The sequence below is a fragment of the Hirundo rustica genome, chromosome 13, assembly GCF_015227805.2.
Source record: "Hirundo rustica isolate bHirRus1 chromosome 13, bHirRus1.pri.v3, whole genome shotgun sequence".
Lineage (NCBI taxonomy): Eukaryota > Metazoa > Chordata > Aves > Passeriformes > Hirundinidae > Hirundo > Hirundo rustica.
This window is the reverse complement of record NC_053462.1, coordinates 5,202,646-5,228,674: the sequence shown is the minus strand read 5'-3', so window position 1 is coordinate 5,228,674 and position 26,029 is coordinate 5,202,646. Positions and strand designations below refer to the sequence as shown.

At 40.6% G+C, this 26,029-nt stretch overlaps 1 protein-coding gene across 1 annotated transcript in view; it reads right to left on the bottom strand.

Annotated features, from left to right (window-relative positions):
• Positions 1-26,029, bottom strand: part of MTMR10 (myotubularin related protein 10) — a 34,815-nt gene that overhangs the window by 6,386 nt on the left and 2,400 nt on the right. Inside the window, exons 3-12 of the mRNA XM_040077208.2 lie at positions 14,194-14,330; positions 13,134-13,206; positions 11,968-12,110; positions 4,997-5,087; positions 2,485-2,659; positions 1,991-2,078; positions 1,738-1,826; positions 609-739; positions 415-484; positions 155-225 (exon numbers count right to left, since the gene is read on the bottom strand). Coding sequence (XP_039933142.1) covers positions 155-225; positions 415-484; positions 609-739; positions 1,738-1,826; positions 1,991-2,078; positions 2,485-2,659; positions 4,997-5,087; positions 11,968-12,110; positions 13,134-13,206; positions 14,194-14,330 — 1,068 coding nt within the window. The remainder of the gene's footprint in view (positions 1-154; positions 226-414; positions 485-608; positions 740-1,737; positions 1,827-1,990; positions 2,079-2,484; positions 2,660-4,996; positions 5,088-11,967; positions 12,111-13,133; positions 13,207-14,193; positions 14,331-26,029) is intronic.

Here is a 26,029-nt window from a genome sequence, read left to right as displayed (position 1 = left end):
ACAAAATTATTTTCCTTTCTAGTTCCCCAAAGGCCTGAAATATTCAGAAGCCTTGGGGTTTATGTATAAAGATTACAGATGATTTTATCTAAATCTGTTTATCTACATTATCACAGTCATGTAAATAATTACAGCATGCTCTGTGTTGTATTACCTTGTAGAACTACAGAAACGTGCTTACACTCCATCATATAGACAAGCTCAGCAGAATGCTTAAGAAAGGCTCTAGACAGGAGAAGAAAGCAATGTAACAGTTAACAGAAATTCACACTCTACAAGAAAAAATATTTGGGTTATCTATACTTGCCTAACTTACATATTAAAACAAAGAATCCTTCAACTGATGCACTGCTCATTTACAGTGCTGAAAGTTTTGCAGATTCCAGTGAACATCATTTTATTAATGGTACCAACCTAACGTACTCTAACCAGCGAGTGTTTTCCAGTGAGGACAGCCACTTCTCTTCGGTTTCATCAAAAGGCTCTGCAACAGAGACAGTAATTACATTGCAGAACAGCTTCCAGTAACTGTCCCTGTCAGCCAGGTCAGCTGGAATTCACTGCATGTCAGGAGAACAAGCCCCATTAAAGAAGGAAAGCCCACGTACCATTGACACAGAGCTGTTTGAGCTTGATGTGTGCAGCCTGGATTTCCTGGATGTTGGGGAGACACTTGTCCAGGTCAGATTTGTAAACATCACTTCTCAGGGGGTGGCTTCGAGTTATGGCATTACAAATCCTGCAGGAGAAGAATCAGCAGGTTTATTGTTGGAGAGGAAAGAAGCAGTCTTTCAAGAAACATGCCAGCGTCTAACTGCAAACAATTAAACACATAAAACATGCACCTCATTCTAAAAAAAAAAGTTTTACTGGTTCATATTCAGGAAATACATTGCTCCTGCCATAAACTACTGACTCAAACACTTTTGGTGTCTGCTAATTACGAAACAAAAAACTGCAAATGCTGTATCATTAAAACATCACATTTGAGAAATGAAATCTGAGGCTGACTAACAGTTAAATAACTATTCAGTTTTTAGTTTTCCATCATTTTTAGTAAACTTACCTATGTTAAATGAAGAAAACATATATAAAGTTTATGAAGTCATAAAACTTTAAACATAAGTCAAGAAGTCAGGAAATCTGACAGGGTTTCAACTAAAACTCAGAGCTCCAGCCTAACACACAATGTAGGTGGTTTGCAGTACTACAAAAAGTCACACTACAAATTAAAAAAAAAAACCACTAAGCTTGTAATACCTACACAAGGCACTAAATGCTTTCAGTCTTTCATTAAAGACAGCACATAACAAATATTTCACAGAAATATCATGTGCATTGTGACACTAAATCTATTGAATTATATTTCCCAATGCCACAAAAGAGAGGCTTTTTTTACAGTCTTGCTGAAGGAGGTAAGAAAATCTCCACCAATGTAAGCTGTATTACAGTAAATCTGATCCTTTTATCAATAAATTCTGTCACCTGAATGATTACCCCCCCTAAAAAATAAACATACTTTAAAAACTAAAAAACCTCAGTATTTGAAACTGGAATGGCCTTGAATAAAAATTGTGCTAGAACCAGATCCAGAGATCAAAGTCTCTCCAAAGTTCCTGCACTACAACACTGCAGTGTCACACAGGGCCACCTCCACTGCCACCCACTGCTGTGTCACACAGTCACCACTGGTGTTATCCTAACCCTCTGACTGAAGTGACACAAGGAATCATTTACCTTTGATCAATTCTTCGCTGCTGCAACACATCTTTAATGTTGGCCATTCTCACAAGGGCACTCCCGTTAGGGTGATTCCAGGACCATAACTAACACGGGGAAAAACCACAAAATACAACAAAATCGTGCAAGTTAGAGCTATTCTGTACTGATTTTTCCCTTAGTGCTGTGCACAGAACTCTGTTCATTGGCATACAGAGCCCCAGTTCTGTGCAAGGACCAGGAGCAGTTCTAGAACAAAGAGGACACTTACAGGCATTCTCCTCCCAATGAAGGAGTAGGAGTACAGCTTCAGGTCCTGATCTGCTAAGGAAGACGGAACCACAAAATATTCTGGAAGGCTTGTGGAAAAAACATGATAAAAAAAGGTTACTTTTCCCTGTGCTTTTTACCATCTTCCCTCTTGCTGCAGTGCTGTGTTGCCAGCTCAGTCAGGCTGTCCCAGAGCAGCCCCTGAGCGTGGCTGCTGCTGCTCTGAGTGAGGGCTCAGCCACAGCACAGCCCCGAGGACACTGGTGAGAAACTGCATGTCCCACATGGAAGTACAGAAACAGCAAAGGAACAGATGCCAAAGCATGACATTTCCTTCAGGGACATGACACTTCCTTCAGGGACAAGACTTGCAGCATCTTTCACCTGGGGGCTCTCCAGGGAGGTGCAGAGCACAGCTGGGTGCAACAGAGGCTGTGGGGCACACAGGACCAGCCAGCCCAATTCCCTCCTGCTGGTGCCCCAGGAGACACTTACCAAGTGGAGATCATATAACCTTCATTGACTGAGCACACTCTCCACTCGGATGCACCTGTCCTTTTGATTTCTCTATCCCAATCCGAGTAAGTTTCAAACAAAGGAGTCTGCTGACCACTGGCACTGCCGATGCCACCGCCACCACCTCCTGGGTCTATGCCATTCACCTTCTTTGCTAGGAAAAGGAAAGTCATCAATGCCCATTAAAAAAAAAAAATAAAGATCAAACTCTTCACTTTCTTAATTACAAAAAGAAGCCATTAGCATCAGGACTAGTATTATCTATATTACGTACTGTTGTATTACAAGAAAGTGGTGATTTAATGGCAGCTTGATGATACATGAAGATGGCAATGTATTTTTTCCCTGAAATTTCATTATAAAAGCAACGTAAAATTGGCCTGCTGTGCTGCTTGACAGAAGCCAAGACATACTAATACGCAGGAACAAATGTTATCTCCAGTCACAAGCTTTCTTTCTTCAATAGTTTGCAATGTTTTAAAAACATGAACCCTTTATAGGCTACTCATTAATAGCTACCATGTCAAGAAAGCAAAATAAAACTTATATAATTTCAGCAACTTTAAATGACTGCTGTATTAACAGCAAATACAAGAAATGGAAGGCCATATTAAAATATAGGGTTTCTATATAGATTTATATCCACACACAAAGATGGCCTATCATCTCCCAGGGCCCAGGAGCTTAGAGAGGCTGTTACTATACAGAAGGATCTCCTTTGCAGGTCATTCTTTAGATGCCATGGGGACAGTCAGCTGTGTCAAAAAGAAATTACATTTTGCTTCTTGACACTTGAAGTATATTTTTAGATGGCAGTGGAATAAACTGAAATTCAGCCCTGTTACCTCCCCCGTGAAAGCTGTGAGCCTTAGCAAAAGCCTGTCCAAAGGAAACAGAACGGCATCACAGATCTGCTGACATCCCATAACCTGTGTGGTTTCTGCTTTCTCTATCTACCAACTTCATTCTTGCACTGGCACTCTGACTACTTGGGATTTTCAGAAGAAAACAAGACTAAAATCAGACTGAAGCAGTTCTTCAAAGATGGCAAACAGAAATAGAATTACTACAAAAAGAGTCAATTTTCCTGTTTAATGGCAGGATATAGAACTATCAAATATAGCCTAGGAAAAAAACAATGTACACATACACCAGAGCAATGCAGGCTTTTTATGTTCCTCAGGAAGCACAAAGACAGCATTTCACCTTCTACTTTACTGGGATTAGCAGGGATAGAAGTCATTAAACAGCGCTGGAATTGCAAGAGCAAAGCCAGAGATCTATGGGACAAACACCAGGGTTCACAACAACAAGAACAACCCAACACAAAAGAATTTCAAATTCTCTTAGGAAATGCAGCATGGCAGAACAACTCTCCTTTGCCATTCTGGTCTGCTGCTCCAGAGGAACATTTTTACCCACCTTATGTAATTCTTCCACTAGGTATTTTTCCATATAGCAAATGGTATTTTAAGGACAGAGTAAAGGCTACTTTGTGACAACCTAACATTTTATTGCAATTTTATCTGAGAATTGGCTTCCTCCCTAGTACTTTATAACATGAAAATACATGGACCTTAATAACTGCCCAAGCTTTATGAGGTAAGAAATTCCATGTGTAATTATGTGTGCAACACAATCACATGCACACTTATTCTTGTGCATGCACAGGGCATTCATAGAGGCACCTGGATGAAAACCATGCATCGTTTTGCAAATTTGAAGGCCTGATCTCGTATTTCCACAAGGTTCATGTTTTGTAACAGGCAGGTCAGTGGTTTCTAGTGGCAGCTGCTGAGTTCAGGTGTCAGTACCACAGCTCTGCAGCAGCAGCACGCTCTCTGGGGAGGCTTTTCACCCTACAACTGCTGGCTCTCAGCTGGGGAACACTCAGCAGTGACCGCACAGCATCACGCTAGAAATCAAGTTCCAAAGGCATCTTTGCAGGCTTACCTAACTGACAAGGTTCAGTTGGAGATTGGCCTTGAGCAGAGAGGGTGTGCTCCAACTCAGCAGGGGTGGTGGAGGTTTTGAGTGGTAAGAACTGCCTAGTAAGCCTCTAGGAAAGAAGGTATGGAGTCCCAAGTTGCACAAATCCTCCTGCAATACCACCAGAAGAGAAACTTATTCCCAAAAGAAGGGCAGGTGAGCAAGCCTGCCTGATGGGACATTCACTGGGTACCCAGAGTACCGACAGAGACATACAACAGGAGGATGGAAGCGTGAACTGAGAAGTAGGAGTACTCATGCTGGCACAACTTGGCTTTGTTTCAGACAGGAAAGACATTTCTTTGGATTTTGGTCATTAAAGTCTATCCCAATGAATGACTTATAAACATAAGTAAGAGGTTGGGTGCAGAACAAACTGATTTTGTTACCCTTGGAGAAAAGCCTTAAATGCCTTTTGCCACTGCTTCTGGACAGAAGTCTTACTAAAAATACATATTACAAAACAGGAAAAAAAGCACAACCCAAGTATTTTCATCCTTACCTGGATTATGATATATTTCTCCAACATACTCAAATGCAAAGAGAAGCTGAAGATCCGTTGGCTGGGAATAATGAGCTATTGCAAGGCACACCTAGGAAAGAGACATTTATTACTGTTATTTATGTATCTATATAGACAAAAAAATTTTGCCCTGAATTGTAACAGTGTCAAATATGCAGAGCTGTGAAAAAGCTAAAAATCAGTCCTTTGATATTTCCTTTAATGAAAAGAGTGCTTATCAATCCAGCAGAAGAACCTAAGAGCATGCAGGGTCAGTTCAAAAGGTCCAACCTAGCACTGCTCTGACAGCAGCCAGCAACCAGTCCTTAGGGAAGAGGGGAAAAACACAGAAAAAAACATAATGGAATTTTACCAGGTCAATTTTGAACCATTAACAATTCAGGCATGTCCTGAACTAAAATCTGTATCAGTATTTAAGAGCATTTGACAGATATTTTGGCTACAAAGTTGTCAGTTGGGCCTGGAGGTTTTTAAAAAAACCCTTATTCATTCTTTCCCTAAGATTATTCAAATTAAGAGTGCAGCACATGATTTAGGATTAGATCCTCATCTTAAAATTTCATCAAGCATTTCTAGTCTCTGTCTCTTTGAATGTGGATATTCACTAATAAATACAAAAGATTTGACAAAAACCCTAATGTCTAGAAGAATCAAAGTCAGGAAGAAAAAAAAAATATCACACAGACATTGGTGCTGTTATTCTTCAAATTTCAGGACATGAATGGAGTCTTTAACTTTGCCCTCTTCCCTCAGTATCTGCTTCTGCATTTTACTAAATTGTACCTTATAACCAGGTAATTGTATAACCTGTTGTTATATAATTGTACCTCATAACCATAGTGTAAGCCCACATTCTTACCACCCTATTTCTTTTTCTTTTTATTTTCTTTCTTCCCTTCACCTTTTCCAGACTTTTCATATTTAGAAAATTATTCAAAGCTTAGCAGTTAGAAAATTATTCAAAGCAAAAATTATTCAGAGCTTAGCAGTTTTGAATATTACTTGTGGAAACCATCCTGTACATCCAAGAAATTGTTTTCTGTCAGTGAAGGGAAGTGTCCTTATTGTGATAGACATGACAGAAAGATTTGCACCACAGAACTGAAGGAATACCTGTGCTGGCAGCGCTGGGCAATGGCAACAAAGCTCGAGAACTCAGTTACAACAAAGCTCGAGAGCTCAGTTATGCTGAGATCTGCATGGAGAAAGTGGCTGTATTTTTACTGTTTGCATGCAACATACGTGGTGCTATGGAACTTTTGCTGTATTTTTATATGCTTTGGCTTTTAATGGGGATGGTCCTCATTGTTTATAAAACCAGTAACGACAGTAGACTAACTTGAGCTGAAAATGTTATTTCACACTCAACAAAAAAATTCCAGTTGAGTCTTAGAACAACAGTTTCTTTAACTGTTCTCCCCATGCTTTCAGCTCTACAATGGAACTGCAAAGGAAAATAGAGGACAGAACATTCCAGGGGTGACAGCCCCCCAAAAAACCCAAACAGTACAAGTGTCCCTGGAGAACAGCATAGCAGGACTTTCCTAATGAACATTTACGAGCTCATTTCCAGGTTTTGATAAAATTTTTAATGACATAACTGGCAGCCACGCACATTTTACTAAATCTTGTGATTTCAGCATATGGACCAAAGCAGAAGAAGCCAGCTATTCAATAATACTTGGCCCCTTCTAACAGATTACTTTTGGCTATCACTCACAATGAAACAAAATGGAAATCTGTGTATATGCACATTCTGACTTCCATTTTTCTATGTAGCTTTTCACTACAGTAAGTGATTCTAGCAGAGCTACTCCTCATCTTCATTTATGGAGTGAACGTTGAAAGCCTTTTACTATGCTAATCGACTCTCAAGGCTTCAGGACAAACTGCAGGAAAAAAATTCCATCGTGCTGCCAAATAACACAACAGAAATACAGTAAAACCTATTTTTAAATAGGCAGCAGCTGAAATCTCTGTCATTTGATTGCCACATTTGAAAAATGGAGTTATATGTACACTGTGTGAAGAGGGATAAAATGGGGGGAGATAGTAACCATCCAGATCTAATTCCCCACAAAAAATATGAGACCGTAGTTGTGCTTTTAAATAAAGCAGGAGCTGGAAAATGCTCTGGGTGTTCCATGGAATAGGTGTAACTCACACCATGTATTGCATGGGTGTAACAGTCCACCCACAGGTTCAGGACCTCTATTCCTTTTATTTTAAAAAGTGATAGATTTATCCTGCTACCGTCTCTATTTTCACATTTTAGAAAAATTCCACTCACAGATACACTGAGCAAGTACTAAAGACATACTAATTTTCTGTTTATTCCTCACTAAACCCCTATAATAGCTTTATTGTCTCAGAGATTCAGAAGGCAAGCACATTCCACAGATCTCACCAGATTATGGCCGTAAGTAGAACGCTCTAAATTGGAAGACAAACATGTTTTACAGGAAGCGTTCTCATATCAAACTTCAAAAATGTTTGGTATTCCTGCCAATTTGCAATTGTGTAAAGCTGAAGATATTTAGGCTCAGACAAATAACAAGAGAATAGGCTGCTTGTTGGAAAGTTCATTTATTAAAAGCAGTAAACACAATGGCTGTAGTTATTTCATAGTACAAAAGCCATTTCCCTATGTCAGTGTCTCCTGTTCAATCCTTATCTGAGAAAAATAAATGCTACTTTAGAGCACACCCTCCTCTTCCACAGGAATTTTACCAAAGGCAAGAGCTTCAAAGTACTGCTAATGCTCTTGCAGAAGAGTTGTGAACAGCAGCAGTTCAGATGTGCTAAGTTAGCATGGCTCTGCATTTTTAGCCCTCCTTCCTTAAGCCAGGCTCCCTGGCTTATGAACTCTCTGGAAAAATACTCTTTTCCATTGCTACTGCAATTCCTATCCCAAGCAGACACCTGTGGTAGAAAGTCACACAAGCAGGACTACATCAAGTCCTACAAACAGGTTTTTGTTCATTTTCCTAGGCCGGATATCCTATTGGGAAAATAGGCATCCAGCATTAAGAGAACTATTAAAATTCATCTGTATTTTTAAAAATACCGTTTACCTTTGCCCAGGGAAGTTGTGGCTGTGTCATCCCTGAAGTGTTCAAGACCAGGACAGGGCTTTGAAAAACCTGGTGTAATGGAAGGTGTCCCTGTCCATGGCAGGGGAGTGGAATGAGATGAGCTTTAAGGGCCCTTCCAACCCAAACCATTCTGATTCTGTGATTCTGTAAGTCTACTTCTAAAAAAAGTTTTCTTCATCCCCTGCAAAGACAGTATTTTATGCATTCCCAGTGCCTTGAAACAGTACCAATTTTGTGATCTGCATAAACTATTAGAACAAGATAATAGAGTTGGGGAGGCAGGAGGAACACATTAGAAAGGGTCAGGACCGTTTGCCCAAACCTCTTAAGTTTCATATTATTGTTCATAACAATTAGGGAAAAAAAATGTTCCCCTCCATCCCAAGAGTTCTGACGTAGGAAAGGGTACTTTTGATTGCACAGGAAACAAGATTTGAGATAAAAAATGTTCCTTCTGTTTTGATTGAGCATGTGATTCTGAAATGGCTCTCATACTCATTCAAAAAAGCTTCCTGAAGGAAAAGAACTGAGGGAGTTGCAGATGAGAAAAGGATGAGAAAATGGAGATACACTCATGGAGGCACAGGGTGTGTGCCATTCTGGGGCACTGCCAAGATCCACGTGCACGGAGACATCACCTAACAGTCAGAAGATCTACAGCCTCACCTTTCCATACATTTTATTTTCTCAGTCTAATGTCAAAGGCACTGCAGTGCCTAAAAAATAGCAGGAGTTTTCAGTTTGACTGTTTGCTGTCATTTTTGGAACAAAATAATTCTCCTCTAAGGAATGTGAAATGCTTCTTTTTTTGCACTGCCTAACTTAAGACTTCCCCAACTTGCTTACCCTTGCTTCCCCATCCTCCACTTCCTCCCACACCCATCTGGCTTTCCTTCCTTTGGAGACTCTATCGTTTTATTTTAGAGACAAAACAAAATTAAACTGCTAAACAGTGGTGAGTGCAAATTTCCATTCCTTCTATTTTCCCTTAATGCTTGTTTCCCAAATATCCACTAACAAAAATGAGGAAGAAAATATTTACCTGGCTGACTAATTCTGAGACAGTTTTTTATTAGCATGTATTGGCTGCAACAAGCACTGAGGGTGTTTGTCTAGCAGAACTGATTTTTAAGCCTCTCCATAATAATTTATATGAAAAATAAATGTCTTCTCACAATGTTTCTGCTTAAAAGCAAAGAAGAACACCTCTGAAAGTCCTGCCAACATTACCCATGTGTCTACGTGTAGTCAAGTCTGTCAGACTGTCCACGTCAGAAGCCTGCTTTCAAATTTAGATCCTTCTTTTCACTGCATCCAAAGAGATCCTTGGGAAGAGGATCTTTCCAAGATCCTCAAAGAGAGGCTTGGAATAATCACTATTCTAGTAAGGCAGCTTAATTAGTTATTCTCCCTTATGCCCTGTTCAGCAAACAGAGACAGTTCCTCAGGAACAGATTACACTCTCTTTGCCAACACCAATTTATGTCACTGGATGCTGCTGAGTGTTTCCAGTACGTGCAAGGAACTATGCTTGAAACAAATCACTAAACTGCATAAAGCTAGGTTAGCACTGCTGTCCTTCTAACTATTCCATATATTTAAAGCTCACTTTGAAACATTAATTGCCATGGGTATTGTTTTTATATAACTATTGCTCTAAACAGAACTCTTGCGATCATCTGGCAACAAGTAGAGACATTTATACTCCTGTATTTTGAAATGCATATTTTAGTAGATAGATATTTTGTTTTGACCTACCAGGACTTTTATTTATAGAGTGCTACTCCTGTGTATTACTAAGATGACATTTAATTACAGCTTGATCTAATCTTGGCAAGTCTGAAGAGAAAGGTGGACCAGGTGATGATGTCCACAGGCTTCTCCATCCAGAATCCCAATTCCATGATCCTCTCCTGTGGCATTCTCCCAGTCAGAGCAATGCACCCTCAGCCCAAGAGCAGGCTTCCCCTCACAACTCAGCTACCCTTTAGGTCTTGGTCTTCCCTACAAAAGTTATGCACACACAGTTATTTCCAAGTAGAGAGCTACCAAAATTTTGTTCTACAACCACCTGGATGTAAATATAGATTAGAGGTGCTTCAGAACTCTAAGGAGGCCTGGTCACTGTCTTCTGTTTTTAAACATCAGGACAACCTTGCTAATAGGTACTACCTGAAGGGCTGGAACAGAAATCAGATAACAATCTTTCCATACTGTGGTGCCAGCGTGCCACCTAAATGTCAGAAAGAACAAAACAACTTCATTCAATATGCTGCCTAAGACCACTCTAAATGTGTTCACTGGCATCACAAAATAATTTAAGCAAAATCCTGATACAGGAAACCTTATTTTAATGCTAAGAGAATAATGTTATTATGGAAACATTAGATTAGATTAGCTGAACCTGATCTCCCTTCAGTAAAAGTGCTTCTGTGCTACACCCCCACAAAGCTGCAGTAACCTACCTGATGCACGGAAACTGCAACAGTAACCACACACAACCCATATCTGTACAAGTTTGCTTCCTCTCCACTAATGAGCACATTAAAGTGGCATTGAAGTGGCAGTTGTTACACCCTTGGTCACCACCAGCACAGGCTCTGGTTCTCTAGACCTAGCTGTTCTTCCTATCAGAAGAAACCATCTAAGACCATGTAATTATAAATGCCTAATGTAAAGGCCTTCATAAAAGGGTTTCACTGTTTGCTCTCGCATAAGAAAATACAGCACAAAGAATGTTAATGAGATGCTGAGTTTATTCTCTCCTCCTCCAGGCTAATCACTCTGCTCTGCTGTGACAGCCAGCTAGAAACAGTTGCTGTAAGGATATTGCAGGAGGCGGCTGCTCCAGGGGGATTTTGGAGGAGCTGTGCGAGGGAAGGATTGCTGAAAGACTGCCCAAGGTGGAAGGTTCCAACCGGCGCAGGGGCAAGGGCAGAGCAGGGAGGTTCGTGACGGGCTCCCGCCCGCGCAGCGCTGCGAGGACAAAGGGGCCGAGCCGGTCCAGCACATCTCGGTCACTAAGTGCACACTCACTTATGGGCAGATGGTCCTTGGGACTTACAGGGCTGAACTCCAACCTGATCCCCCCGAGAAGGGGAGCTGTTAAGCTCCGAGAGCAAAGTGGGTCATTCCTTACGGAAGGCCGGCTGTGGTGCGGAGGTCAGAGCCGGGACAGCGCCGGGAACGCGCTCCCAAGGCTGCTCAGCACCGCTCACACAGCACAGCCCCACGCACCGGGACCGGCACGAGGGGCAAGGGAGGAAACCTCCAGCACGGACAGACACGAGCACTTCTCCCTGCCAAGAGGTGCACAAGGGCTACATTTCTCTGACAAATGGTGAGAAAGAGCCCGGGTTCGTGGAAATTGGACAAAACGGTGACTCCAAGAGCTTGCTGGAGAACTTGCTGTGTGACACCATTAAAGACATCCATAAGGCAGAACGCTCAGCCTATGGGTAAATTAAGCTTAGGACTTTCAGAAAATGTATCAAAGCTTGAAATATTTTCTATAAAAATGCAAACATCTGTTGTACAGCTGCAATGCAACATTCTGATTCCTCTCCTTAAAAATTTTATTTCATAAATTAATAATTTTTAAAAGTACAACAGCTATGACAAGAAATACCAGTTTATCTCATATGATACTAAACAGTTAATACATCACATTAAATTCTTCCCCTAATAGATTTGACTCTAAATGTCTAGATATTCTCCTGTAACACAATGTGAATAATTTGCAATTCTTCCCCTCACTTCTCTATCAAAACATAATAATACAAAATGTTCTTATCAGCACAGGTGTTGCTACATGTAATGACCACGAGGCAGGACTTCATAACAAGATAAAAATACCTTTTTTGCACTTTCAGGACCCGCTTCATCAAAACGAAATCTGACAATACGGAAGTCTTTGCAATAAATTATTAATTCCGTTGGGTTAAATTTAAGTTTTTGGTTGGGACCAAGGACCTTCTGCTTCCTCTTGGTGTCATTCACTGCAAAGAAGAGACAATGTTATTTGACAGTGTTCTGTAAGGAAACACAAGACTGTTCAGTGCCCAAACAGATACAGTAATGCTGCTACCAGATTTTTTTTTTTTTTGTTGGCACATTTTGATTCAGGTGGAAAATCCAAAAAGCTTATGTTTCACTAAACTTAGGGTAAACTTCATGTTTTAGAAAAAGGACAACAAATGTGGGCCAGTGCAAGACAATATAACAGGTCAATAGCACCTCTGTTGTAAAAAAAAAAAAGCATTTCTGCATCATGTTCTTCCTCAGATACACATGAATCTTTTCACAGTGATCACAACCAACTTTGGGCATTGAAAACCTATAACCAATAATTTTAGATTACCTACAGTCAGAAAACCAACACACAGCCCACGCCATAAACAAAATTTGAAAAATTATCAATTTTATGAAATTTTATAATTACAAGATGAAGAATATTCTTAACAGATAGGTTAGTCTAAAGAATCCAACAAATCAAAACCTTGTTCTCCACAAGAAGTATTCTGCTTCTTCAGATTAAGATGTCAATTGCCATTTCCAGATTTTTGGAGATCACCAGCTATTAACTTGTTAAGAATTAGAGAGGATTGAAAACTACAAAATTTCTCTTGTCAGAAATCCCGGCTATGTCTAACTGTATACATTATGTGCTTTTTGCAATCTAGTGTATTTCAGTGGCAGAGATTCAGATGATTCAGTGTAAAAATGTTGCTAACATTCCATGCTGCCATAACATCTCTCCTACAGCACCTGTTGATTCAGTGTGGTAGTTATAAAGCCTTTAATATAAAGGCCCAACTAAGTCTCCTACATGGCACCTCAAGATTTATTCAGCATTTAAGACTTTTATCCTAATTTTAAATAAATCAAATACTTCAAATTAGGGAAGATTAATGACATAAAACCTCAAGTGTCAACAACACTGCAGAATTTAACAGGCAGGTAACAGTTTTGTACTGAATAAGAACAAAGCCTGTCATTATACTTGACTATTTTTGACATACCTGTGACAATCTGCTCAATGCATGTGAGTGGGACATCGTGTTCACCAAGGAGGAGATTTTTATAATGGAATTTCTGAAACACATGAACTCACAGCCATTAATTGCAATACTGCAGTTTGCAGCCAGATATACAGCACAACTTTGAAGAAACTATGATAAAAATCAGGCATGCCTAGGCTTTTCTGACAGGTACAACCCTTGGCTATTCCCAGGTAATTAGAGGCTGCTGAACTACACACCCAGCAGTTTAGAAACCCCAGTGGAATATGCAAAATAACCTCCCTATTTGCACTGAATTTACTGGATTAGTGTCAAAAATTACTGTTAGAAATTCAATACAATTGGAAATATAAAATATACATATATGGAATATAAGAAATCTCCAGTTATTATTACTGTCATAAGCATAGAGAGGAAAAAAAAATAATTCTCCTTTCAGAGCTTTACATATCTTTAGCTAATGGAACAGCTCCTTTAAAAGCCCCAAACAGAAGTGCAAACTCCACTGAAAATAACATGCAGCTCATTACTTGGATTTCCAGTGTTGTGTGCTGTGCTGTTTAAAAACTGATCACAGTTTTGAACGTTATGAATTCTGCTTTGACAAAGCAGAAGAGTTCTTGTTGCTTCATCTACAATGAAAACTCATTTCATGGTTACTTTGCCCTCCATCAGTAACACCAATAAAGCTCCACCACACGAAGAGTTTTGCTGATCTGACACTTGTCCAGTCCAAGGGACATTTGTGAACAGCTCCTTGAGGAAGAACACATCTGTGTATAATTCCTGCTTTGCCTTTGTAAAATCACTTGTAAAATGGAGGGGCAGCCTCCATACGTGGAGGTGAATGGAGCTGGAAGAACTTCTGTACAAAATTACCCTCGTAAATTGTAAATCCATGTGAATGGATGGAATAGCAACACATTCCAAACAGGACAGTGGAACCTGATCCTGTAGCCTGCTCAGAAGGCATTCACTTATATCAGATATGAGACAGACTGACTGTGTGAATAATTTCACTTATCACATTCATGATGCACCCATGTGAGCAATAACCAACCTGCAGTGGCATCAGGTCATCCGTAATAAAGGAAATCTTGAAGTTAGTGCAAACCAACTTGCCCCACAGATCATACTGGCTTGTGTCTGTTGCAATGCACTTTCTTACAAAATTTACTTCGTTCACCACAATTTCACCTAAAACAGAAGAAAGGGAGGGGAAAGGAGAAGCCTATATAAATCCCGTAAGTACAACAATTCTAAGTCTGTAGTACCAAGGAACCCCTAACTCTTCTGGGTAAACACAGAGTTTAACTAACACCACTCCAGGGAAAAGAAAAAACTAACATTCCAAAATGGACAATACTGTGTAGTAAAAATAAAACAAAACCCAAAACCATCAAAACCAACCAACCAACTTAAAACCAAAACCAAAACAAACCTCAAACAACAAAAACCAAAAGAAATCCCACAAGAGACCCAACCCACAGTCAAACCCAACAAAACCACACACCACTTCCCTTAGATCCAGAAATCAAGATCTGCAATTCTCCACTATTAAAATTTCATTGGATTGAACAACACTGTCCTTTAAGCAAGCATACATTCCCACACTTCAGCTAGTATTTATCTTAAAAAACCTGAAATTAGCTGGCTATTGTTAAGTACTTCAGAGAGTTTTATGAACTTCCTGATTCAGAATCATAGGGCCACATGACATTTTGCATTTATAAAGACATTTTCAGGTGAATTCAAAAAACGGAACACAAGCACATCTCCAACTTTTTACTGTGACTTTCTAATGAAGGAGACATTTTCTTGTTTTCCTTCATAAAACAGAAGATCCAAAAGAAGAAGAAGAAAAAAATATGCTAATTGGTCTGACGTAAGCTATTAAAAAAAAAAAAAAAAAAAAAAATTCAGTCAAGTGAGACTGAGGACCATTTAAAAAGAAAAAGTAAATCACTACACAAAATGATATTTTTCAGTTCCACAGCCAAGATTTCTGAAAACTAAACACTAACTCTTCCTTCAGTACTCTAATTCGGTAATTCCTTTTAATCCTGAGCAGGGCTTCCACTTCTGTCATCAGATCAACCACCTCCTGCTGCTGCTGTCAACCATAAATAGCGTGGGAGTACGAGTGTTCCAAGAAAAGTGTAATTTCATATCGGCTCTGAGATTTTGCTTAGAAGAAACTAAGGACTAAAGATTGCTGAAGCCTAATGTGCTCGTAATAGTTTTGGCACGTTTAGTCCCCGTTGCTTGAGATGCCATCTCAGTCATGCTTTGCATGGAAACAGCAGCTCTTGGGGCAGCTGGACTGGCAGGATCCAGTTACTGTATGTCCAAGCAGTATAACCACCGCCTGGAATGAACTCCCCATTTATCTCTGCTGTAGAGCAGCTCTTTTCTCAGGTGGTTATCACTGCAGCCAAGTAACCGTACCTTGAAAAGTCTGCCTTTAGTGTCCCAGACACGAGAGAAATGCACCTTTTGCTGTCTGGAGGCACAGCCTCTGCACATGCTCCTCATCCTGAGCTATTTCACCCAGCTGTCCTACTGGTTCTACTGGATCTCTTGCCCCTGATATGATCAGGGATCTGCCTGGAAGTCACTAAGAGCAGCAGCAGTACCTCTGCTTTTGGCTCAGTCTTGGTCTAAGTCTGTAGCCTTGAGCTGCCAGAATAATGATCTATGTTCTAGAACTGTTTGAAGATGTGAGGAGACAAGTTTCATTGACCTGTGTTATTATGTACATAAATATTCTATGCCAGAAGTGGCAGGAACTGTGAAAATGTCTATAAATTGATCTCCTAGAGCTTTGAAGTCTTTCCTTAAACAGTCCTAAAATGTGCTTAAATAAGCTTTTGAATATGAAAATAAAAAATCTGATTCTGACAGCTTCAGTACAAGTAGTTAAAAGTTCATCCAAGTCCACAGCAGTTGAAAACAAAGTCTTATAATGGGGCACATGAGAATGACAAGCCCTACTTCTGTTAAACATTGTAATGAAAATGTTTCAATACTTAGCATGGCCTGCCCTGAAACTTCTTAATGCCCAGCGTTTCTTCAAATAATCTATTTACTTAAATAACTGCAAAAGCCCAAACCATTTATTGAAGCAATTTCTCCTCAGTGCTGGTATTAAGTCTTCAACTATTCAACATGAAGTTCTAGGTCACCTCCTGTTTATGAAGAAAAACAACCCCCTTACAAACTGAGTTCTAAGTAATTTTTATTCCTCTCTCTCTCCGTATTGCCAGTGTATCACTGCATTTCTAATAAAAAATATAGAGAGCTAAATGCACCATGAAATGAAATGCAACTTCCATAGGGTTTTTTTGGTAACGTTCACTTATCTGTTACCAAGAATAATATTTTTTACTATCACATAAGAGACACTTCTAAAAACAAATTACTATTTTACTATTTAGTACTTCATTACTTTGATGTAACCAAACAGTAAAGAAATTAAATACATTCACACATCTTCAATCTGAATTTACTACAGTTTAAAACATGCCTGCTACATCATTCTCTTTCCAAAGCCAGTCCTTTTTACTTCCCTCCTTCATTCCTCATAATTGTGTGGTTACACTGCAACATGTTAATTCTAATCCTATTTTAGTGCAACTAAACTGTTCATTTCATCCAACACAAATACATTCTGGATTTTCTGGCCTAGCTTATCTTCTGCTCTCAAGTTTACAGCCCTAACACAGAACTGTCTGTTTTTAACCTAAAGATTAAGGTACAGCAGGACAGAGAATGTATGCACACCAACTTCAGCTGAAGCATGTGAAAGTTTGCAAATTTAATAGATATGGTTTCCAAACACCTCTAGAATTTTTTTTTTTTTTTTTTTTTTTTTTTTTTTTTTTTTTTTTTTTTTTTGAGATGCATGTTTTGAATTTTACGTGACCCACCTTTTATCCCTCATTTGGACATCTATAATGAGCAATATGAAAAGGAGCAAACCTTTCAAAATGAAAATTTAGGAAAGTAGATAAACAATGTGAGTAATAAGTGCAGCGCTTGCACAATGAACCCTTCTTGTGTTTGCAGTTGAGTAGGTGATTTCTCCTATACAAGACAACAACAGAGCTATTCAGAGATACTACACTGCACATTTCTACAATGTAGCTGCTGCTTTTTTCCAGTAAACAGTCACAAGCTGTTCCAGACACGGAACAGCAGTCAACACTTCCATGTGACTCCAAGAGTCAAAGAATGATCTCAGGAGACGAGAGCAGTTTGTTTAAACTTTGACAGGAAACCAGAAGAGAAATTACAGGTTGCCACCCTTACACAGAAAGCCTAATCATGTTTAATAAAAATATTTCTACATTGAATAAATGAATCACAAAAAATAACAGGAGAAACTGATGGATCTATTTAGCTAATACACCCTCCACCTAACACACAACCTCAAAAACTGTTAAACTTCGGAAAAATCCTGCTAAATCTCCCAAAAGCACATGCAATCTGCCTGGTTCATATTTTAGATGTTAAGAGAATTCACGGTATGCATCTAATCCACCACAATGCATAACCCACTACAATCCAAATGCAAAGCAGACAGCAGAACCTGGGAACACGTGGGAGCAGGGAGAGGGGCAGGAGTAACCCTGCTGAGCACAGGGATCAGAAGCAGGGAGTCCTGGACAGTACAGCTGTGCTCTGCCCGGCCCGCAGCCACACCGCCTGTGCCAGGCTCTGCCCGGCCCACAGCCACACCGCCTGCACCAGGCTCTGCCCGGCCCACAGCCACACCGCCTGCGCCAGGCTCTGCTCTGTGCCAGGCTCTGCCCAGCGCCGGGCTCTGCCCGGCCCACAGCCACACCGCCTGCGCCAGGCTCTGCCCGGCCCACAGCCACACCGCCTGCGCCGGGCTCTGCTCTGTGCCAGGCTCTGCCCAGCGCCGGGCTCTGCCCGGCCCACAGCCACACCGCCTGCGCCAGGCTCTGCCCGGCCCGCAGCCACACCGCCTGTGCCAGGCTCTGCTCTGTGCCAGGCTCTGCCCAGCGCCAGGCTCTGCCCGGCCCACAGCCACACCGCCTGCGCCAGGCTCTGCTCTGTGCCAGGCTCTGCCCGGCCCGCAGCCACAGCGCCCTGTGCCAGGCTCTGCCCTGTGCCAGGCTCTGCCCTGTGCCAGGCTCTGCCCGGCCCGCAGCCACACGCCCCGCACCAGGCTCTGCCCTGTGCCAGGCTCTGCCATGTACCAGGCTCTGCCCGGCCCGCAGCCACAGCGCCCTGCGCCAGGCTCTGCCATGTACCAGGCTCTGCCCTGCGCCAGGCTCTGCCATGTACCAGGCTCTGCCCTGCGCCAGGCTCTGCCATGTACCAGGCTCTGCCCGGCCCGCAGCCACACGCCCCGCACCAGGCTCTGCCCTGCGCCAGACTCTGGGGCAACCTGGCTCCGCAAAAGTTGAAATGCAATCCCTAATCACTAACCTCCTAAAATAAAGGATGTTCTACACCATTTTCCTAACTTTGGTGCCCTGTCTCACGGCATCAGGGTTAATTTTTTTGTTGTTTATCTTATAAAGGCAGTAATTTGTAACTTTTCAGGGAAGAAGGCTGATTGGAGTAGTATCAAGGACCACAACCTTACTAATGCAGAAGGCGATACAGACTGAGCAGTTTTCAGCAACTCTAACAATGCTGACTGAACACAACAATGCTGCACAATTAAAGGAACTGAGCAGTAGTTTATATATACAGACACATACACAGAGAGATGGAGCAGAGCGCACAAACATATATACATCTTAAAATGCTATCAGGCAGTATTTTTATCGCAAAAAAACCCTGGTACTTGCTAGAGGCAATGGATGGCTGAAATCATGCTCCATAAATTAATAATTAATAATGCAATTACTTACTGAGCTTGTAGGATTTGCATAAATTAATAATGCAAATCCTACAAGCTCAATAAGTTTGCAGGTAGCCTATATGCTGCTAAGGGAACTTTCCCAATGCCGTACTAGAAGCACAAGAATAGATTTATCAGCATAAACTTTCTTTAATGAGCATTAAAGCTCCGTGGAAATGTTTACTGTCTGATAGACATAACAGAGGTTATTAAGTACTTTATGCAGGTATGTAATTTCTACCTAAATGCATAAAAGAAATAGCACCCGAATACACTCAGGAAACTGAACTCCTGTTTCCCATTTACAATGCTGATGGCGATTATACCCAAGGAAGACAACAGAAAACCAACTTGTTTATGTGAAAGATAGAAGTTCACAATAGAAAAGCTCAAGTTAATTCAAGTAGCCATTTAACCTTTAAGAATGCACAATAATGAGTTCACTTGTAAAATATTTGGCAAATAATTAACTTTCGGAAATTCCCAAGGAAGAATTTCCAATAAAAACTTCATTAATAAGTAACTGAAATCTACAACATTTTTGTCCCTTTATCTGCTCTCTTGTGGAGAGAATACCCAAAATTGTATGAGTTTATTAGTATGCACCAAGCATTTAGATGTAAATGTCTCTAATCCACTTCTAAATGAATCTTCTGTTCAGTGTGCTCAGGCACTTCCAAACTTAAGAAAAAAAAAGTATTTGTAAGCTCATGAAATAATTGTCTTTCATCTATTTTCTGATTTTTATGAGCTCTTACAAGGTTGTTCCAAAAGGACAGCTCAATTCTGTGATCATTGGGGAATGAAAACCAATTTGCATTAATTTTTGATAGGAGGACCTAAGATTTCTACCAAAAACAACTCTGACCACTACTTGGAGAGTGGTGTGTTATAAATGCACAGTACCAAAAGAGCTTGCTTTGCCAGTCTTATTAGAAAATGGTTATTAAAATATGATATATTAATATTTTAGTTTCTCTAGTGTGCTAAGAGAAAAAAGCTTAGATAAATTTTTTAAAGTAAGGGAAAAAGTAGCAAAAAAATAAAGGCATCCTGGTAAGTCTTCAAAGATCATCTCGGTGTTTCCCATGCAAAATAACAAGACTAAAATCAGTATTTGCCCAGTAATGGCTAATATTTATGAACATTGGGGAAAGCAAACAAACAAACCCAAACAAACCCACAGCTAGGACCTGAGAAGATAATTGTTTCTCTGAGCTAGGATGGGATGCTCCACAAAAGCTTCCCCCACATCTCAGAACCGCAGTGAAGGACACAAGAATGTAGAGTAGGCAACAAAAAACAGGAGTTCAGATGGCAAAAACAGAACATCCAGCAGGAGCAAAGCTTTCATCATCAAACAGATTGAAAACAAAGTATTGCAGCAAATTAAAAATCTGCTTACAGTTGCTTTAATCCAGGAACTTGTATTCTTGCTAAAATAGAACCAGTTCCATATTCAACACTCACTTCCACCTCAAGCCTTGTGCTGGCACTGCCACTTATGACAGACTTTGCCAGTCACATCAGAGAACTGATGCAGTTGAAAATGAATTTTTTGTTCCTTGTCAGTTCAAATTTCACCTGAATTAGCTCTGATCTGGCCTTGTTCTTTGACTGCACAAAGAACATGAAGTAGTTAATAAGAATGCACCTGTGTGTGAGAAAACTGGAATAATAAACAGCTCCTGTTGGCATCTGTATGTATAGTTGGGCCAAATTAAAATAAACTCTTATCACCAGAACCCCTCCAATAAGAGTTTTAGCAATGATTTGGTCAGAGTTCTGTAATGTGAACAACAGACAAGCCAGTGAGGAGGGAGTGTGTTTGGTGTTTGCATATTTTTGAGTCTGGCTACATAAACTACAGATTCCCAAACCCTGACTTTGCCTAAACAATATAATCAGTAACAATTTGAGAAGACTGAGGTTTTCAGCTTCTTATTTTATAACTACGTTACCAATACAAGTTACAGATGCTGAACTTCTAATGTACTAGTGAGTCTTTGTTAAATTATACAGGTTTGGCTTACCAACTATGAATACAGAAACATTTGCTTAGAAACTAGTTTGGAATCAGTTCAAGAAGAAGACTTGCTTCATTAGAAGAAAATATATTTGCCAAGAGACAAAACCCTCAGTAGCTTGGACAGGTGACAATTCAGAATCTACTGGATTTTAATGGCTTGTAGCATTAAACACACGTGGGGCAGAGCAGGCAGAAACCAATTACTTTATAACTTCTTTGCAAAATGCATACATAAAAACATTAAAACACTTTATTGTAAAACAGGGTCATCATTCTAGCTTCAAGGAATTATTCCCATACTGACTGATGGCTAATCTGTTACACGTAGGAAATTCTTTTTGCAGATGTTTACAAATACTAAAATAACTTACTGGTCAGAAGCTTTAAGAAATGCCTTTTATAACAAAAGGGAGGACAAAATTACTCCATCCAGTAAAATCTACTTCTAAGATTGTATCTGGTACTTAGATTCTGCGTGCAGACCGCCTCGGTTGTACTTATATCCTGCCAATCCTTAAAAAAATCAAACCCAAACACAGAACAAGCAGTTAACTGAACCCAAACCATGCCTGAAAATTTATTTTGAGCCAAACAAACAAAAAAGCTGTAACAGAAAAGAGTACTTAGTATATACTTACTGTAAGTGACATCTCATTCTAAATCTAAGTCAAATGTCTGGTTCATTTTTAAACTTCCTGCATTCTGAAAAACTGGTTTGCAGAAACCTGTTTCAGATTTCAAATCCAGAATTCAAAACTCTCATAACTTATATCAAACTTCTGGCCATCTTTGTTTAGACAACAAAAAAAAATTTGAAACATCTACTTTAAAAAGGTTTTAGGGAATTGCATTCTTTTCCAAATTGCCAATCTGCCCATTCTTAAATGTTGAAAATAATTTCATGCTCTTGTATGACACCGATCCCTGAAAACAAGTTGCAGCTACAAAGCTTTTTTACTTCATTTTAATAGCATATAATAATTTTAAAAACAAACAAATGAATTTTCACAGTAACATTTCAGTTTCAAATAAAAAGCTTGATGCAGGGAAAACAGCCCTAACCCTGTTTTATGATGTCTTGGTCAGCTGCAGAAGGAGGGAGCGAGCCTTGGGAGCACTCCCCAGCTCTGGAGATGAGAATCAGCAGCTCGCAGTGCTTTGGAACAGTGAGGAGCGGCCTTGAGGCAAGTTCTGTCCAGGTGCTCCGAGCACTGAGAGGCTGTCGCTACCCTTTAACAGACCAGGCAGTGCCTTCCTGAATATCAACACCCCGTTCCACAAATATCCACAGGAAAAGGCACCGACAGCGACAGCACAGCGCTCGTACCAACTAAACAACGCCAGTTCTCCCTTGGAGGCATTCATGCAAAACGATGCCTACCAGCCAAGCAGGGCAGACTCGAGAGATGGCGGGGTTACCCATTAACCTCATCAAGCTCACCAGCCCCGGCCCCGCTCACAGTCCCCGCCTGGCCCGGCCGAGCCGGCTCCGAGCACTCAGCGCACACGGCCGCTGCTCTCCGGCTCCGGGCACCGCGCACCAAACCCAAGGGCCGAGGAAGAGGCGCAGGGTCCGAAGCAGCGAGAAAAGAACGTACCTGGGGCGCTAATGCACAAGGGTGCCTCACTGTACGCTGGATTTCCCTCTCCTATCACATGATGTGTTGCAGCTGCTCTGGAACACATGACTTCATGTAATAAGGAATTGCAGAAAGCAGAAAAAAACCAAAAAAAGCGGGGAGCTAACTTGAGAGAGAAACAGACTCTTCTGAAAGATTAAATCTTTCCATGATACAGTCTTAAAAACCTCCCCAAATTAAATTTCTACAGTCACTTGCCTTTCTAAAGGCACATATATATAAAAAAGCCAACAAAAATCAAAAAAGTGGGTGGCAAAGTCAGTCAGCATTATTAAATAAAAGCCAAATATATCCTATGGCAAAAATCTTGAACGTGATACATAAGTGCACCTCAGCAAAAAACAGGAACTCAGCACAACCAAAACACGTTCAGAATTAATCAGAAATTATTATAGATATGGGAAACTTCATTTTTTAGGACCAACTAAGACAATTAAGCTAAAAGGAAGCAAAACAAGTTGGACATATAACACATCTGAAAATCACAACTTGCATGAAATGGAGGAATGTGGCTTGATGTTTGCTGTTTCCTACAAGAACTCAAAGGAACTGGATGGTGGCAATTTCAGAAAAAAAAAAACAATTACAAGGAGTTGTAACAGCTTATATTTGAACTGCATAACTTGTTACCATGTTACCAGGGTGATAAACGTTTAGCTGTGGGTGGGTGACAAACGTTTAGACGGCTATAGAAAGCGACTGCACAAATTCAAGTAAGACAAACGCAGCAGAGGAACTGCACATGGTAGCACTGTTTCTATACCCCGTGTCTCCTCACTTGGGTGTCCCCTGAGGTTCCTGCAGTGGGAAGTGTCCGTGCCGCACTCCGCAGGGCAGGGAGGGCAGCGGAGCAGCTGGGAGCGCTGCTTGCCCTGCTGCCCTGCCCCTCGGTGCCGCCGGCAGGGAGAGGTGACACCTGCCCTGCTGGGCACCAGCAGCACTTGTGCCCTGCCCTGGCACCCGCACCGTGGCGGCCCTAAGGCTCACAGACACAACAGCCTGTGCATAACAGCTTCCAACAGCACCTCACCGCCACTGCCCCTTTCACTTGCCTCAGCATGAGTTCAAAGATAAAAACTACTCTTCTAATTCAGTTTAGTCTAAAATTTTATAACCATTTCTAGCCGTTTTGTAAAAACTTAGAGGTAACAAATACTATCTTAATCTAATAGCAAACGGGCATCCTGAGCAACAACTTAACTAATTCAAGCGGACATTATGATTCGGGAGGAACAATCCTCCTCACACTCAGCCAGATGCTCCACTGGTTACATAATCTACTGCAGAAGGGCCTGCGTGAGCAGCAGGGAGGATCTCACTGCCTGGGCTTGCCTGAACCACAGCGTGGCACTGGTTCCAGTACAGACACCGGACCGGTCCGCTGTCCATCCCTGTATTGCACCTCTGCACACTGCTTTGCCATTCACATCATGGAGACACTCTGCAGTCACAGTTCACTTGTGCTGCACAGGTTTTTGAATGCTCAAGCTGATGCCTTGGAAAGGCTACAGACACATTTGTGGAAATTGGCTGCAGCTGATCACCAGAACAAAACACACCTTGGTGTTTAACAGCTTGAGCTCTCACTCCCTTAAGGTACACAGACTAATTTTCACCAGCCAGGGAAGGCACTTTAACAGACTCACTGGTAGACTACCCGCTATTTCTGTAATTTTCCTCTTTGACATGCTTACAAAACCAGCAATGTACACAAACAAAGGGGGGGAAAAATGAAACTGTTACAGAGGCCAACTCTAAACTAATTCTGCAGAAACTCTCACAGAGCTAACACTAGGACAATAGAGTTGCAGAAAGAAAAACAAAACATTTTTATAACTCCGCCTCAAACCTATATCACATGTTTTGCAATGAAATTATACCAAATTCTATAAATTTACTTGCTTTTCCATACTGGAGTATCAGTGTTGTACCTCACAACTAAGGTTTTTACTCTGATGAGATGTGACCTCTGTGCTTCAGAAGAAATTTTAAAAAAACTCTACAGGTTGAAAGTTGATTCCAACGATTTTTTTATTTTTTTAAGCAAAGACCACTTCATTTTCTAACCAGATGTATTATTTTCTAGACTGTAACTCCTTGTCCTAACCTTCACTGCACAGAAATACAAGTTAGACAGCAGGGTATTTAGCTCCTTTGGAATTAGTAAGCAAGCCACTCCCTCAGAGTCACTACATTGTAAGAATCAAAAGCTTAATACAACCATTTGCTGGTTTTGAAGATTTCTAAAGCCAGTACCCGCTTGTGCTAATGTAACTTAATTCCAGAAGAATGCCTTAAAACCACCACTACTTAAAAAAGCATAACAAACATTCAGCCACTCAGGGTCCTGAGAGCAACAGCAATTTCACACAACTGTTAAGGATAGGATATTGGAATGCCATACTGAAACTCTATTTACAAGGAAGTGCAAGTCAGCCTTAATATGATTAAATGAGTTGGAATTTGGCCAGTAACTTGGGTTATGACAAATCCAAAATCCAGTCTATCCAACAGTACAATGTGTACTTGTTTATACACTTTTCTACAGCACGGTTGATGACAGAAACAAAAAAAAAAAACAAAAACAAAAAAAAAAAAAAAAAAAAAAAAAAGTTTAGGCTGGTGCTTAACTTCAAACAGGAAGAGCTGCATTTAAGTAATTTTAAATAAGTCACTTCTAACACCTTCCCAAATCCCATACAGAGTCATGAACAAATTTTGTTAGAGCTACTCTGTGGCTATACAGAACAGTGAATTTTATTGTGAAGTAATTCAAAATAATACCCTAGAATGATATGGAGGTGGAAATTTTAAGTCTGTGGTACAACATACTGTGGCTTCAACATAACTTGGGGCAACTACAAAGGTCCCAAAAGCCAAAATGCTGAATTCAAAGAGAGTGCAGACAAGGAAAATAATGCAAAGAGGGAATAAATACAAGCCAGTTGAGAAAAGCAAACCCAGTCAGCACCATTTTAAGAGAACTTGGGAGTTTCACAAACAGATAATGAGCAACACTACAAAAAGTGGCAACACAGAAATTACTTTCTGTAGCTGCTCGTGGCCAGGTCCCACAGCAAAGGCACAATGTGCTACATTTTGAGCAAAGCACTCTCTTACTGCCTTGCATTTGCTGTGGAATGTCTCAGGGAAGAACATGCAGTCACTTCCTTGTGAGTCAAAGGCCTTGGATGAGTATCAACTGCAACATAACCAGTGAGATGCCAAGTGGTAAGCAGAAGTTTTGCAAGCACAAAAATATAACTATTTCAAATATCAAGCAATCTCAGCAATGTGTTTTAAGATATTTATGCCTCAAGCAAACTCCGCATTCTTTTGTTTCATGAAG